Source organism: Actinia tenebrosa, unplaced genomic scaffold (genome assembly GCF_029948245.1).
Source record: "Actinia tenebrosa isolate PJP-AT-01 unplaced genomic scaffold, QUT_ActTen_1.0 PGA_scaffold1__47_contigs__length_23844297, whole genome shotgun sequence".
NCBI lineage: Eukaryota > Metazoa > Cnidaria > Anthozoa > Actiniaria > Actiniidae > Actinia > Actinia tenebrosa.
In genome coordinates this window covers 5,889,171-5,904,885 of record NW_028292578.1, presented here as the reverse complement: position 1 = coordinate 5,904,885, position 15,715 = coordinate 5,889,171, and the positions used below count along the sequence as shown (strand labels likewise).

At 37.8% G+C, this 15,715-nt stretch overlaps 3 protein-coding genes across 3 annotated transcripts; 2 read left to right on the top strand and 1 right to left on the bottom strand.

The window, feature by feature from the left end:
- Positions 1–77: 77 nt before the first annotated feature.
- Positions 78–6,449, top strand: LOC148909749 (uncharacterized). The gene is made up of 11 exons (XM_089032175.1): positions 78–440; positions 911–1,119; positions 1,656–1,767; positions 2,219–2,358; positions 2,613–2,848; positions 2,996–3,021; positions 3,283–3,314; positions 3,716–3,749; positions 4,006–4,139; positions 4,378–5,246; positions 5,295–6,449. Exons 1-11 carry the CDS (start codon positions 131–133, stop codon positions 6,277–6,279), a joined length of 3,087 nt encoding a protein of 1,028 aa, XP_088888301.1. The 5' UTR covers positions 78–130; the 3' UTR covers positions 6,280–6,449.
- LOC116305456 (uncharacterized) lies at positions 6,395–12,297 on the bottom strand. The gene is made up of 9 exons (XM_031715358.2): positions 11,961–12,297; positions 10,873–11,087; positions 10,492–10,612; positions 9,817–10,366; positions 9,691–9,725; positions 9,060–9,082; positions 8,345–8,444; positions 7,764–8,083; positions 6,395–7,617 (listed from the first exon to the last, which is right to left on the bottom strand). Exons 1-9 carry the CDS (start codon positions 12,295–12,297, stop codon positions 7,240–7,242), a joined length of 2,079 nt encoding a protein of 692 aa, XP_031571218.1. The 3' UTR covers positions 6,395–7,239.
- A 544-nt stretch (positions 12,298–12,841) lies between these two features.
- On the top strand, positions 12,842–15,630 carry LOC116305457 (N-acyl-phosphatidylethanolamine-hydrolyzing phospholipase D). Its single transcript, XM_031715359.2, has 4 exons — positions 12,842–13,062; positions 13,407–14,059; positions 14,331–14,445; positions 14,776–15,630. Exons 1-4 carry the CDS (start codon positions 12,844–12,846, stop codon positions 14,902–14,904), a joined length of 1,116 nt encoding a protein of 371 aa, XP_031571219.1. The 5' UTR covers positions 12,842–12,843; the 3' UTR covers positions 14,905–15,630.
- Positions 15,631–15,715: the final 85 nt, after the last annotated feature.

Below are 15,715 nucleotides of genomic sequence, written 5' to 3'. Positions count from 1 at the left end.
CTCGATACGGCTTGGGAGTCAGATCTGTCGTGACGGGTCTGATATACGATAACATATCATCCGGGGCAAATGTTGTGAAATAGTTATCTGATGCACAGAGCTCAAAACCAGACATTACATCAATTACAAAATGGTTATGGTTCGTCTCACGAAATCACGAAACAACCATTGTATTATTCTTGGTATTTTCCTAGTTGTTGGTGGATATTTCTGTAACTGCACGCCAATCACCATCACCAGAGCAAATGATTCTTTGGATGAGTTTACAGCACCACAGATAAACTGTAACGCGTTTTGTTCTGCAAAGAAATCTCTTTTCTTAAGAAATACCTCAAGTTCTTGTGCCTGTAAGTGTGACTTTAATGCATCGACGTTCGTTTTTAAAGGGGATTTGACAAGCTCTGTCTGTATGGATAATATCAATATACGATCAACACTTGGTAAGACAAGATCATTCATCTATTAATATTTCTTTATTTAGTGATTTTAAGTTTTCAAGTTTAATTCCTAAATGAATAGATTTTTGTAAATTATTATTAGCGATCATTCCTTTGGGTAGATTTTCAAAGCAAAAGAAAACTTCATATTATATTAGTTTAGTTGAAGCTGTCAGTTTTGGGGGGCGTGAATGTGTTGCCTCATCCAAAGGAAGATCAAATTGATAAAATCAAACCTGATAAAAGCAAATAATGAACGTAGTTTTAATGCTTTTTGTTTAATTTTATAACATTAACAAATGTACTGGTAAATAATAAAAAATGAATATTTTTTAGTCATTAAAATACTGATTATCTAATCAAAAATGCAGAGTAATGCATATTTAGAACGAGGGTCAAATGTGAAGGATAAGGTAAGGTAACATTTCAGTCATTCACACGTGATATCAAATGATACATTTTGTATATTCTAGGTCAGTGTGAGCTGCTATTGGATGGGAATAACAAAGCTTCTCTTCCTGTGCTCGATATATCAATACCTGGTTCCATGGTTCTTACTGGACAAGGCATTGGTTCATCTACCTGCAGTGTTATCCAGGAACACTTCCTGGATAATGGTACCTGGGTTGTTGGTGCTAGTGGGAATCTTACTACTTTTAGAACAGATCAAAATCTATTTAAGGTTAGTCATAAATGAATTTATTATGATTATGCTCATGATTAATGACGAGGATTGCTGTCTTATTTGAAGTTATAAAGGATTACTCGAGGTTCGGGATTCCCGCAGGAAATGGGCATGTTTTAATCGACTGTCTGAGTCAATGATGAGGGAGGGTGATAATTTGTGTAAATATAGACATTCTTTATAAAAATAAACTTGAAACTTTAACTTGAAACTTGATGAAGATCTGAGAGCAGTTACTTTTAGATACTGTAGCAAAAAAAAAAATCATGATTTAAAACGAATCGAAATCATTTGAAATTTAGGGTTTGGTTAGTAGCAGACATACGATCTCATAAACTAAAACGAAAAACCTGTACTTAACACAATGCCATGCCCCCGAGACATCCGTAGAGCTGGGGCGTCGTATGGAGTTCGGACCTGACGGCGATTAAGGCATTCTGCCCTTCTTCAACGTTAATTCAACCTCACCATCATTCATCTACAGTAGCTTGAATATAATAACGACAACGATCGTTGTATTTGTCCCGTTTCAGTGGTCCAGTAACCCATCAGTGTCCCCATATGCTGGTCGTGTTGTTAGAGTACAGATTCAATGTCATGTCAATACATCCTGTGTCATGATCAAGATACAAGGACAAATATCATGTAAGACACTACACTAACACACCAACTCCTCTATAATGAATACCTGTTGGTTCCTGCAATAAACCCTCTCTTTTCTCGATAAACATTCTTTACAACAGGCTATTGACCTCTAGGTTAGTATATATACTACGATACGTCATATCGTCCAAATATTAGGCGGGACTTTAAGATTTGTAAAATCTGCGATGGCGACGTCTACCCGAAGGGTAAATAACTTCACTTTGGGGTTTCGCGTCTTCAAAGTCTGTCTTCCCTGTGGATGAGTTGACTTTACTGACAATGTTTTAAATGAAATCTCCAATGAACAGAACCCCAAAGAGAAATTATTTGCCTTTCCGGTTGACGTCGCCGTCGTAGATTTTGTAAATCTTTGCAAATTCCCTATTGACCAACAAGGGGGTACCATATAGAATAACCCAGTAAAGTGTTCCATGTTATGCTTGGTTTACAGATAACGTCCTTACACCGGTCATTTCCACCAGTATTGCACTTCATCCTTCTCCTACCACCCGCTATGTTAGGTCTGCACATCCCACAACAAGTACAAACCATGGCACAAGCAGTCTTCAGTTTACAAGATCAAAGACAAAGGTAATGCGACTTTTCTTTATTATCATCTTGCAAAAGAGGAACTGCGAATAGTTCTCTCCATTCCTCTCCATTTTGTGCAGCCAGCGCCGGTGCATCACGAAGTGCACGGTGACTGTGAGCAGTGTCATGGCAGTCATGTTGGTGTTGTTGAATATTGATGCTAATAAGAAATCTTTTGACAAACACCGCCAATATTAACACGATGACGTAACTGCAAAAGAAGAATAACAGTAACAATTTATTGTCATCAACAGAATATAATTCCAATGAAGCCTGAAACCATCTCTCCTAGCCTAGCAACCGTTGTCACAGCAACGTCAAGTGCGGTCGTGATACCTAACGGTGAAACGAAGGCTGTGCAGGACGGGTGTGAACGAGGAACATGGGTGTTTTGTCATTGGTTTTATCTAGCGACAGCAGCTGTAGGAGTGTTTTTTTTTCTCTTTCTAGTAATCATCTTGATATCTTGTGTGTGTATTAGACGAAGAAGGTAAATATATCTCTTCTTCCTCGCCAGAGTTATTATTCTAGTTATTAGTATCTTATCCTTCATTTCCGAATGTCTTAACCCAATGACTATTCTGTTTAAGCTCTTATTCCTCGTTAATCCGTCGTTATTCTTTCTTACTAATTACAGGCGCACCTTACGTCATCAGAAACCAGGTAAGAGCGGAGAACGGCGCTTAACGAGCAAAATTCAACTTTTAAGAAACAATAGGACTGCTTGCTTTGCGCGTAATTTGTTTTCCATTTGAGATCACGTGTTATTCCCTTGACATTTAACCATGTTTCAAATAGTTGCCATAGATAACATAGATCGCGCCGTATATTTCCCTTTGTCTTGCGCTCTCGGCAGCAAGAGGTCGATATCAACTATAAATAGTACTTGTCCGCTTTACATTAATAGAACTGTGTTCGTTGTAGTTTTCTTCAAGTCTGGATTAACAAATGTGAAGGTAGGTATATGTCGCCTGCATGTGAGTATGAATCTTTTCAGTGACCCAGCGGTCATCGATTTGCTGTTATCACGTTTAAGACGCGATTATATGGAACAATTTTCTCTGCAACTTGTCTTGCAACGGCAATGGGGCCGAAAAAAGTTGTATGGAGCATTGCAGCGTGGTGTAACCTACAGCGCAGTTTGAAAAAATGTTGCGAGACAAGTTGCAACAATCGTTGCGAAAAGTAGAATTCGTTTGAAATTTTCGCAACGATTGAGTCTTCGTTGTAACGCGTAAACAACTTGCAACTTGTGTCGTAACGCTGTTGCGAGACAAGTTGCTGAGAAAATTACTACATGTAATCGAGCCTTTAGTAAGAATTGCTCACCACAAGAGTGCGGTTTGTTAATCTACAGGACACTGACTCTAGTACAGAACTCGCCCTGATCGGTAAGTTTTGTAGACTGCGGAGAATTTTAGGGATTTTCTTGATTAATTAAAACAGGTAATATACTGGAGAGTATGTGATAAGGGTACACCCAAACACCTGTATAAAAAATCCTTATCCACTGAGTTCAGGCTAGATAGACCTCAGGCTAACCCCAAACACCCCTCAATTAAGAAAAAAACTGCGCTCGTATAGAAAAACACTCTTCAAAGTATAATCCCTAGTTGAATTCTCCTAACTCGTTTTGTGATGATGCAGAAATGGACGTCAAGTCTGCGAATGAAGATCACAAAGCACAAAACAATGAAGAAGCGTTTTATCAAAATGTACCAAGAAGAGAAAAACCCGACAAAAACCAGCTTTATCGACCGCTGAGGTCTTCTGACGGAAGGGTGAGTTACGTCGTATTTTTTCCAAGTCTTAAAATTAGCAGTCAAAAACTCATCAAAATTTGTAAAAAAATAAGGATGTAATCTGTCATGCAACACTCTGCATTTGGTACAAAGTTATCCTTGGCTATATATAAAGTACGTACATGGCAAAATTTTCCCAACCTTAAAGATAATTAATAGTTATCAATCTACATAGACAGCTGGCTAACCAACTCAACCCATTAACACGTATTTTCAGGATAGTTCAGCTTTGCCTGGCAGATTCAGCTTTGGCTCATCAACTAATGAAGTCATGTTGTACGATGACACTACAGACTCGAATCAGCTCATTAAACGTGAATCTGGCTCACAATCCTCTACTTCTGCTGGTCAACGATTTAGAACATTCTGTCCATCTCCTGTAGTCGTTCAGTCTAAGAAAGAATTCCTTTCAAATGAGGCAATCTTGGACGCCGAGGAAGAGGCGACTTATGAAATAATGGAAACCAAGACTTTACCTCACAATAGAAAAATAAATTCATCTGATATTGAAAGCATTACTGGATTTGATAACCGAGTTTTCGAGGAGGACGACCACAGGCAATCACATTACGAGGTTGTATCAGACGAACAGCCCAATTATGAAAATCTGGAAGAGAACCAGCCGAACTATGAAAGAATGGAAGAACACAGGAATGGGTTGGGATTGAATACACAGAACGAAGAAAAGAACTGTTCTGGTCTAGATGAAGAACAGGAGAATTATGAGACGATGGACACTTTTTCTGGAGAAGAACAGCCTGATTATGAAATCATGGAACAAAAAGACAAACCTGGCGGAGAAGAGAATTCTTCTTTATTGTACGAAAAAATGGGCGCACACAAGGATTGGCACAATTCTAATCATGACAGTGGGAATGAAGAGATAGAAGATGAAAGGGAATATGATATTCCTGTGATAACAGAAGATGAACATGAATCACACTATGATATTCCAGAACTTTCTCTTGAAGTCAATCAAGATCCAGACGAGCCTGATTATCACTACGCGGTGAATACAGGAAATCAAAACAAGGATACAGGACTTGCAGTACAAAATGACGTAAAGCATGATGATGATGGGGAGGAGGAGGAGGAGGAGGAGGAGGAGGAGGAGGAGGAGGAGGAGGATTATGTTTATGCTAATGTACCAGAAATACAAGGGAATAATCTCCGAGAAAAGATAAGGAACTCTTGGCATCCAGGAGAACAACAACACGTAGAAGAAGCAACTGTTAAGCGAGAGGGCCAGACGGTGACTGCGAAACCAGGAGCGGATAAAAGGCCTTCGAGTTGGAATACTAGTACTGCTGGGCAGAAAAATGAGAAGACATGGCACGAAGAAGATGATGAAGAACTTTACTCGTTGCCTGATGACTATTCAAAGCCTTTGCCTTCTTGTCTGTTGAAGGGAGCATCAAGTCCCCAGCTCAAGCAAACACAAGCTAAGAATCAAGTGCCTATCAAGCAAAAACAAAGAAGTGATAAATCAAATAGCGCTCGACAAGCCAATGACCAAATACGACAAAAAGATGGCGATGTAGTTCTAAGGAGGGCTCATCTTGGTAGTCCGAAAACAAGCAAACCTGTTGCTAAAAATAATGTACCACTGAGTAACATGATGAAGAAGAACAAGTCTTCCCTTGAACAACCAGAAAATTCAAAGGGACGGAAGGTATCAACAACAGGTAGAGAAGCAAAGAAAGATCGTCCAGAAGAATTCGATAAAGAAAAGCCATCAGTCAAACAAAGTTCGACGAATAGATCCAGCAAGTATGAAGGTAGTACTTCGTCACCAAGGCAACCTCTTAGTACGAGTGAAGAGAAACAGGAAAGGAGAAGACGTCAACCAACCAGTAGTAAAAAGCAGGCAAATGATGAACCGCAAAAACTCGAAGAATATAACCAGAACACCAGATGGAACCATGAGGGAAATAAAGACAAGACAACAGAAAATGACCACACATATGAACAACCATTGTACACTAATCTCGTAGAGATGGAAAATGAAGGACAAACATTAGCTAATGAAAACACAGATGTACAAACAGAAAAAGACGTCGAGATTGATGAACAGCCTTTGTATGAGAACGTTGGCGCAATGGTAAGCCATGTGGGATGATTAAATGCGTTCAATAACGCGCGTGCATTTGTGCGCATGACTTCTGCGCATTTCGATGACCCTGCCGCCTACATTATCAGAGCATCGCAATGAAACAAAAACTCAACACACAGAATCAATATTAATAGTTTATTCTTCATGATTTTAGTATCATATAATGATTGCGTCAATAATTCTTTAATATTTATGCATAAAAATATACCTCTTGCATCACAAATATACATTTAATCTTGAATACTAGAAAGATAGTAAAACTATGGACTTTAGGAAAATATTCTTATAAAACGAGCACTTGTGAATTATGGCTCAACTATGACATTCTTTTCTCAAATATTCTTTACAAGGAATAAATTATCTAACAACTTTTTTTGATCCTTAAAATTTACATGTTTGAACTTTCTTAGAAATTTCATAAATCATAGACCCTTACCAAAGGAAAGGAACTCCTATTCATCTTTATACCTATCAATATATGATGGCTATTTTTGAACTTCTTATGCATTTTTATTGTATAGCTTGGATAGTACGCGCGCTCTGATGGGTCGAAAACTGTGCTTTATTATATTAGTTAACAGAGCAGTGCTAACGCCATCCCCGCGCACGAAGTGCTGCTAGATCCTGTGACCGTCTTTCTTTTTGCGTAAATAACTTCAATACCGAAAAAAAAGTAGATACATAATAAAACAGCTTTTTCCGTGGTCCATCCAGTATTGAAGCACTTAGGACGCGGCGTAAGCACTCGCCTACGGCTCGTGCTTCTCTTTACAATATTCTTTCGTGCTTACGCCACTTCCTGCGTGCTTTATTACTGAACGGAGCACGGAAAAAGCTTTTTTATTTGTTACATATTTTTGATGTATCGATTCAAAGTGGCACCAAAAACCAAGACTAAAAACATGTGGCTCTAAGGAGAGGCAGATAAAAAATATAGGCTGTGAGTACGTTTGTCTTTGTGTTTTTCTATTTTGACTGATTGCCATGTACTGGCATAAGGTAATCGTCTCCCGCATCAGGTCCTTCAAGGACATCATAAACTGGAGGTTCTTTATCATTGGGGTCCTCAAGGACATCATACAATGGAGGACCATTATCATTGAGGCCATCATAAACTTTAGAGTCTTGTTGGGACATACCAGCACCTTTTGTGCTTGGTGTTCTTAGGGTGGTTCGCTTTTCCTGTCCATCTACATAGGCATAGTCATAGTCATCTGCCTCTGGTTGGGTTTGGTTGGTTTCCTCACCCACTAGAGTCAAATATTCTGGTACGTCTTGTTTTTCTGGACTTGGATTTTCATCGAGTAAAGTCAAGTATTCAGGAGGTTCCATAGTTTCTGTGCTCTGAATAAAGAGGTAAATATTAAAAGTCATATATGAAGGTTGGGTCCTGGTGTCTAATAGTGTGGACATGTCCACACAGCTTAATTGGGATGTTCTGGTGACAAAAAGAAAGAATGCACGAAAAAAGGTGATTAAGATTTTGTTACCTGGCCGTTGTGCACCAATGCCTGATAGATAGAATCCCTTCCATTATTTACTGATAGTGCTTCATATACAGGCTTTTCAGGTTCAGCATAAGTATTATCGTAAGTAGAGTCACTATAACCAGCATTATTGGCAGTCCCCTTTAATGTTTTGACGACCAATTCCTGATAACCAGGGTTGTCATATGCTTCATCATCATCCTCGTTGTCATAGTGATTACTATCAATCTTAGTTTTTCGTTCGTCTGATGGGTTTTTGACATTCGGGTGGCCTTTGTTGTTGTTGTTGTTGTTAACAATGGCTTTATCATAGACAGGATTTCCTGCAAAAAGATATTTCAAATGTGTTATAAACTCTTCCCCAGGGCCATAGCCACAAATTTCTGATTGGTCTGGTTTTGGAGGGTTTTCAGTTTTTCTTGTATTTTTTTATGATTTTTCTCATATTTTTCCCCCAAAAGTTGGTCCAGTTGAAACCGGCCAACCGTACCGGTGGCTATGGCAGTGTTCCCTCACTCACCCTCATGGTCATGGATTCAATACCCCTGTGGGTTAGTATCTAGTTTTGTAAAGTACCTACTCACCAAGCATTGGCAGTTGTTTGGGGTGATGTTTTTCAGTGGAGTCCAAGTAAGCAGGATTATCGTATATCGGGTTTTTGAGTGTAGGAACAGAAGTGTTATTCTAAGAACAAGATGACATAAATAGGTTAATATCTATTGAGGCATTCCTGGGGGTGTTCCTTGTACAGATCGCCCTCACCCCCAAAGGGGGTTACATTCCTACTTAACATATTTTTTTGGTAAAATCCCATTCTTAATTAACTACAAATTCCCATTTCTCACTTTCTCCCTTTCAAGTCTTTCCAGGCTGGACCAGTTAATTAATTTTTTGGACCATCTCATTTGAACTATTTTTTCCATTTCAAGTAACATAAATTCCATTTTCCTGCTCAAAACTATATTAACTAACTATTTTATCCCTTTACTGGTTGGTTGGTTGGTTAATCATGCATGGTTTTAAGTAAAACTTTAATAACTTTGACCCCCCTGGGGTACTCTTGCCCTTTTAGGGTAGGAATGTGCCGCTGAGCCCAATGAACCCTGACCCTTTTCCATTTCATATACCCTGTCCCAGAGTGAGTGCTATTTTATGTACCCTTATCCAGAGTAGAATTGCTGAAAACCATAACCTGTTTGGCGGCACATACCCGTATAGCGAATATAGGGGAGTACCCCCCCCTCCCCCGGACTTTGACCCCTCCCCTCATCATATGAACAGCAAGTTAAACGTACTTACCATTCCAGTACCATTTGTAATAACTGTATAAGATAGAAAAAAGAAGAAAAGAAAGAAAAAAAACTTTTTTAATTTGTACTAAAATATCTTCTCGCTAAGCTACAGGTAACATATACTTTTTTAAACAGTACTTTAAAAGGTTTCAAGTCACTGCCATAATTTGTAAATTATATCCCTTGTTTTATATTGTACTATTTATGAAAGCAGAGGATTCAGTTATTTCTTTTATGTAGGAGCCTCTCTTGAGCCTCTCTTGACAATAAAACAGGCATTCAATTGTAAAATAGCTGGCAATAAGTGGTGAAGTGTCTGTCTTAATTAATTCCACCTAGCTGCTCTGCCTTCTATGGTCTCTGTATACTAACAACAGTCATTGGCATAGAGAGGGGGTCCTAGATAGGGTCACTTTGTCACCTTTGCTAACTTCCAATGGGTTAGAAAAATGTGTTTTTGTGGGAGGGGAGTGAGGGGTGAAAATGGTTACTGGAAAAGTTAAGGGGCCCTTAAAATGGGAAACTCTGCAGACTACACCTCTTTCAAATAGTGCTACACTGATCGAATTAAAGAAGATGTGTAAGTTTGCTTTCCACTTTTTTTGACATGAAATTTAAGAAATATAACAAGACAGTACCTGTCATATCTGTACTGCAGTATGCTTCATTATTCCTGAAAAAATACATTTTCAATGATGTGAGTTAGCTAGTACATCAATAGAAGCTAAAAGTATATGTGAAAAGAACATTCATTTTTCCCTTACCTATTGTTCTGTTTTCTTTTCACCACAAACCAAAGAAAGATGCAAATTATTATAACACATGCAATAGCTGCTGCAGCACCGATGGCTGTAATTACAAGTGTGTCATTGCTGCTATCAGAATCACTGGATTCTCCACGAGCACCCTTCTTTCCTGGGACCACATCTGTTTCAGTGGTCGATTGTTCTGTTACTTCTGTAACTGGCATCTCACTCTCTTCCGTTGGGATATCTTCAGTAGCTGTTGAAGCTATTTTATTAGTGCTGTGTTTATGTCTTTCTGTGGTTATTGTTTGATCAGTTACTGGTACCGTTGAAGTCTCAACTGTGTTATGTGTTGTATAATGTAAGCTGTGTGTTGTTTGTCTACTTGTTGTGGTTTGTACAGATGTAACAAGTTTAGGTGTGCTTTGAGAGGTAGTTGTAGATGGAGTAAACCGTTTAGTTGTAGGTTGTTTAGTTGTTGAAGAAAGCTGTGTCCTTAGTGTCTTTATTGTTCCTACACTTCTTGTAGAACTTGTTGTTGGTGCTTTTGTAGGAGGATCTAAATCATCTTAAAAAATTAACAAAATTTAAATGCATCAAATTAAACATTATATATATATATATAGGGAGCTATGGTTTTACTTTAATTATAAAAGTTGATTAAATTACTTATATTGCTTATTCAATACTTACACAAAAGCTTTCCAGATATTTTAAATATTATACAATGTCTGCTGGTCTGTGATGTTGAAATGCTAGTGCAAGTCAGAGGTTGTTTTATGATTCTTCCAGGATATTTAGTGATCCTGTTCCACTGAAAAATTAAATAAATACTAATAGTCAAAGCATAAACCCAGAAAGAGGTCCTTTCTTTAATCACACTGCTTGTTCAACCATGGGCTTTTTTCATGTGCCAGAAATGTTGGTCTGAACAATAATAGATTTCCAGACCCAAGTGTTGCTATAATGGGTTCAAACAAAGGAACTTATTCTCATTTTCTCATGAGAATATAAATGCCACTGTGGATAAGTTTTAAAGGTCCATGGCACAGTTTGAGTAATATATTCACATACCTTAAGATATCTAGTCCATGAATTTGGTGCATATAATAAGAAAATATCTTCGAGTGATGACTTCCACACTCCATAATCCCAATAGAGAGCAGAACCAGAAGTATTGCATCTGGAATTTCCTGGAAAAACCACATTGTTCTGGCCACTTTTACTGGTGTCTATTACAGTAAGAGAGTTAGTCGGTGTACCCTCATTCTGAAAAAGAATGCTGCAACCTACAATTGGAAAAATTAAAATTAAAATGAACAACAGATGCAACTAGAAGTCATGAAATAGCTTCAATGTTGTGGTTGATTGACCCCATTGTGACTGACGTCATGAGTTTTATCGGAAGTGATTATTGAAAGACATATATGTTTACATAGAACAAAGACCAATTGATTCATGTAATAATTTAACAATTAACCTGTCATATGAGTTAAGTAAGTGGACACGAGCCACGTTTAGCATAGTTCAAGTTTGCAAGCAGCTAGACAAGGTATGATTTTACTTGTATTATTATTTTAGGAACTATTGTATTTTCTTTAAGATCTATCGCGATTATTGTATGATTGCATGTATGTACGATTGTCATTAAGATTAGTTAGCAATTTATTTCATTTGATTTATTATAGTTTTACGATTGATTTAACGACAAAGATTAAAAGAGATCAAGGGATCTAAAGTGTCTAGTCCGATCGATCCGTAAAATAGCCTAGCCATAACTGCGACAGTTACACCCATTATTGCAACTGCTTTGGAGCAGTTTTTTCAACATTGTTTGCCCAAAGTCTTGTCTGCAATCATTCAATCACAGATGACGCTAGCTTGAACACTAGAGTCAAGCACTTTTTTATTCTAAAGTGCATGTGTGAGGAGCTTATCTCTTTTTTCCTTCATGACGGAACTCGGCAGCCTCCCTAGTCTCCCACACAGCCGCTTTCAGTGTCGTCACGCAACGCTTTCTCCGCGTAACGACACTGAAATTGGCTGGTGGGGGAGCGAGACTAAGGCCTCCCCAGCTTTGCCGTCACTGCACTGTTGCAACCTACCCTCCCAACCTTTACTTTAATATTAATAAATTTATGGAAGCAATAGAGTGAACTAACCTTCATCTGATCGTAGTTTAGAATTCTCGATACATGAAGAATTGCTAGCAGTGGCTCCCATGCGAAAAGTAGAAAAAGCATATTGACAAGCGCACCGGCAGCTCCTTGCTGATCCATACTTAACTGTCTTGAATTCTGTTCGGCAGTTGTTTTGAAGACATCGTTGCCACTTTTCCCACTCTCCTTTGCCGTTGATGATAAAGTCATTAGGAATCGCATCTCCCTTAAGACGCCTTTCTATTTCAAACGTCATTTTCTTGCATAATGAGGATTCAAAACAACACAAGCTCGTTACGATCACAATATAAAACCTCCATATTCTTTTGACGAAGGCCATCCTCCTCTGTCTATTGTACAGCACAGGGGTGCATCCGATGTTAATCTTATAAATGCTAAAATGATGTATTTTTATGTTTTTCTATGCAGCTATGTTTATCCTTGCTCATTAGAAGATCATTTCTTGGAAGGATTGCATGTATCACTTGTTCATTAACGCTATTCACTTCCGGTCAACCCACAATCCTCTGGGGTAGTTTCGCGGTATTTTTGTTAACTCGGTAATCTTGGAAATATTGAATGTTATTTCTGCTTTCTTTGCAAAGTGTTTGTATAATAGCTGCAATGTCAAGGAACCCACATATGAAACCAGCTGTTTATGATCAAGTCATATGATGGTAAAACAATGAAGAGAATCCGATCTGTCATGGCGTGCAGCGAGAACGGCTTATCGAAATATGAACATGGCTTCTTCGACTTTTAATATCAAAATTGTCTTTATGAATCCATTCTATTTTAATTAGCGACAATAATTTGAAGAAGTAGATTATTCTAGAGTGTATTTTAAGGGTCTATCGTAATCGACTTTGCGTTAAATAAGTAGCTAATGGCAAAGGCAAACAGTACAGCCCAGTATCAACAGATATCGGCAAATCTATCGTCACCTAACGATGTCTACAGGTCTGTGCGTGTTAATGGACGTTATGTAACTCCTTGGGGTGGTCAGAGGCCTTCACTGACCTCGGCTCTTAGATGGGGCTTGTTTATGAAGAACGAGCGAGGCATAGGTGGTGAAATGAAAGATTTCTACAAATACAAAAAAGAGGTAAAAGACTGTGCATAATTATATTCTAATCAATACTTAATCCAATAATTTGACAAGTAATCTATATTAAGGCAACCTTTGACATTAATGATGGCGTACAATAGTACATGTAATAACACATTACCAGAGCTGTTTGTTTTTTTTCTTTGTTTTTCTTGGTGTTTTGCCGCAACATGACAACAATACTGCATCTAATTTGAAGTATGCGTTGCACTGTGTTTTCCTTGGCCAGTCGTGAACTCAACTTATATTGATTTATGAATCTTCATATGGTGTTATCATATATTATCAAGAGGTTATAGAGTTTTATTAATCCTATGATGGTTTTTATCATCTGATGACAGGAGCTCGAAAGTAACCTTCCAGTATTACCTATCAACCAATCAGCATTGACGTCACCTCCAAGTGACAGCATGCAGGTCACATGGCTTGGTCATGCAATGGTGTTGGTACAGATTGATGGTCTCAATATCCTAACCGATCCTTGCTTAAACAGTTTCTGTGGTCCAGCAAGGTATCTAAGCAAGAAGCGTTATCGGCCTGCACCATGTACTGTGGAGGATTTACCAGATATTGATGTGGTCTGTGTCAGTCATAATCATTTTGATCATTTGGACAGTGAGACAGTAATTAACCTGAACAAAAAGTGTAGTGCAACATTACATTGGTATGTGCCGATGGGAATGAGAGACTGGATGGTCAAACATGACTGTATCAATATCACAGAGTTAGAATGGTGGGAGGATACCTTACATCCTAAACATGACAATGGCCTCTCAGGAGTGAGATTTATCTTTGTTCCAAGTCAACACTGGAGTAGAAGAGGGATGTTAGATGAAAACAAGTCATTATGGGGGAGTTGGTGTGTGATAGGATCAAAGCAGAAGTTCTTCTTTGCAGGGGATACTGGATATCATGACCAAGTATTCAAACAGATAGGACATCATTATGGGCCTTTTGATTTCTCAGCCATCCCTATCGGTGCTTATAAACCCAGGTAGATTGAATATACCACAATTATTTAAATGTTAGGCCCAGGCAAGAGAAGGGGGATGCATGATACAGATGGGGGAGGGCTGGGAGTATCCTAGAGAGTTTGACATTTATTAGTCATAACCCTTTTCCCTTGGGTACACTATGATATATGCCCACAAATGTCCAGGAAACTACCCAACACCTCAACAAAGTCATCCAGGCTATTATTTATTTATTTTATTATATTTTTCAGTTGAAAACGGAATTGAATTAACATTATCTATTTTTCTTAGATGGTTTCTGAAATTCCAGCATGTAGACCCCAGTGAAGCGGTACAGATCCATGAAGATGTGAAGTCTATGCTATCTCTTGGTATTCACTGGGGTACTTTTCCTCTTGGGTATGAGGTATGCATGGGACATATTTGATATTATATGTGTGATTGCATAATAATATTGGTAATGGTAATGATATTCATCATCATTATCATCATTATCATTCTCATCGTCATCCTTATCACCATCATCATCGCTATAGTCATCATCATCATCATTGTTACTTTCATCATCAATGTCATCATCATTAATTGATGTTGTTGATCATCAATCATAGTCGTCATCACCATCATTATCGACAACAATAGTAAAAGTAATGATGCCAATGATATAAATAAAATAGTATTTATATAACACATGCCAAAACCTCCATGCAGTTTAAAATACATTTTTTTATTTCAGCACTATATGGATCCACCTCGTGATCTCAAAGACGCTTTGGAGAACAGACAGATTGACACCTCAACTTTTATTGTTCTGAACCATGGAGAAAGTATGATAGTCCCTCCACCCAGAGAAACAATCCTCTGATGGGCTTCCTGTGGACCATGGACCCAGAGAGACAATCCTCTGATGGGCTTCCTGTGGACCATGGACCCAGAGAGACAATCCTATGATGGGCTTCCTGTGGACCTCTAATGGGCGTCCTGTGGTATGACCCCATCAAGAAGTCAATGCCTGATTGAATGCTGATAAATCCAAAGACTTTTCAAAATTAGCACTAAAAATAAATTTTATAATTATTGTATTTTAAGTATTTATGTTATGGTTAAATAATGAGGATTGATGCTTTAGAGTAGACCTATAGTTTTATTAATACTATACTAGTCCTATATTTAGTAACTGTTTATCCATACACATATATATATATATATATAATTATTTATTTTATCACACAAAAAATTATTTAATTTTTTTTTAAAACATGTAAGAATATATATCAAACTAGTTATTGATAATATGCAAATACTCCCATTTTGAGATCGCTTTTGCTTAGTCTAGACTCGATTGTGTACAAATGTGTTCTTTTCTTTCATTAAGGTCCATTGTATAGTAAGGAATGTACGTATACTATGCAACAATACAAGTTGATTAAAATGCCACAGGTTTTGGTTGAATAGCTGAATATTATAATGCACAAATGAGACTCTGAGGCTGAGCAAAGAGTACTTGAAACTGGAGTATTCATGCACCAATACATTTTTTCACCAACCATTCATAGGTTTATTATAATTTATATAAAAATGCTCCAAAATACTATGACTATTAATTTTGTATTGGATTTGTTTGTTGGAAATTTTCAAAAATACTTCTAAATATGCCAAAAGTTTTTTAAAAACGG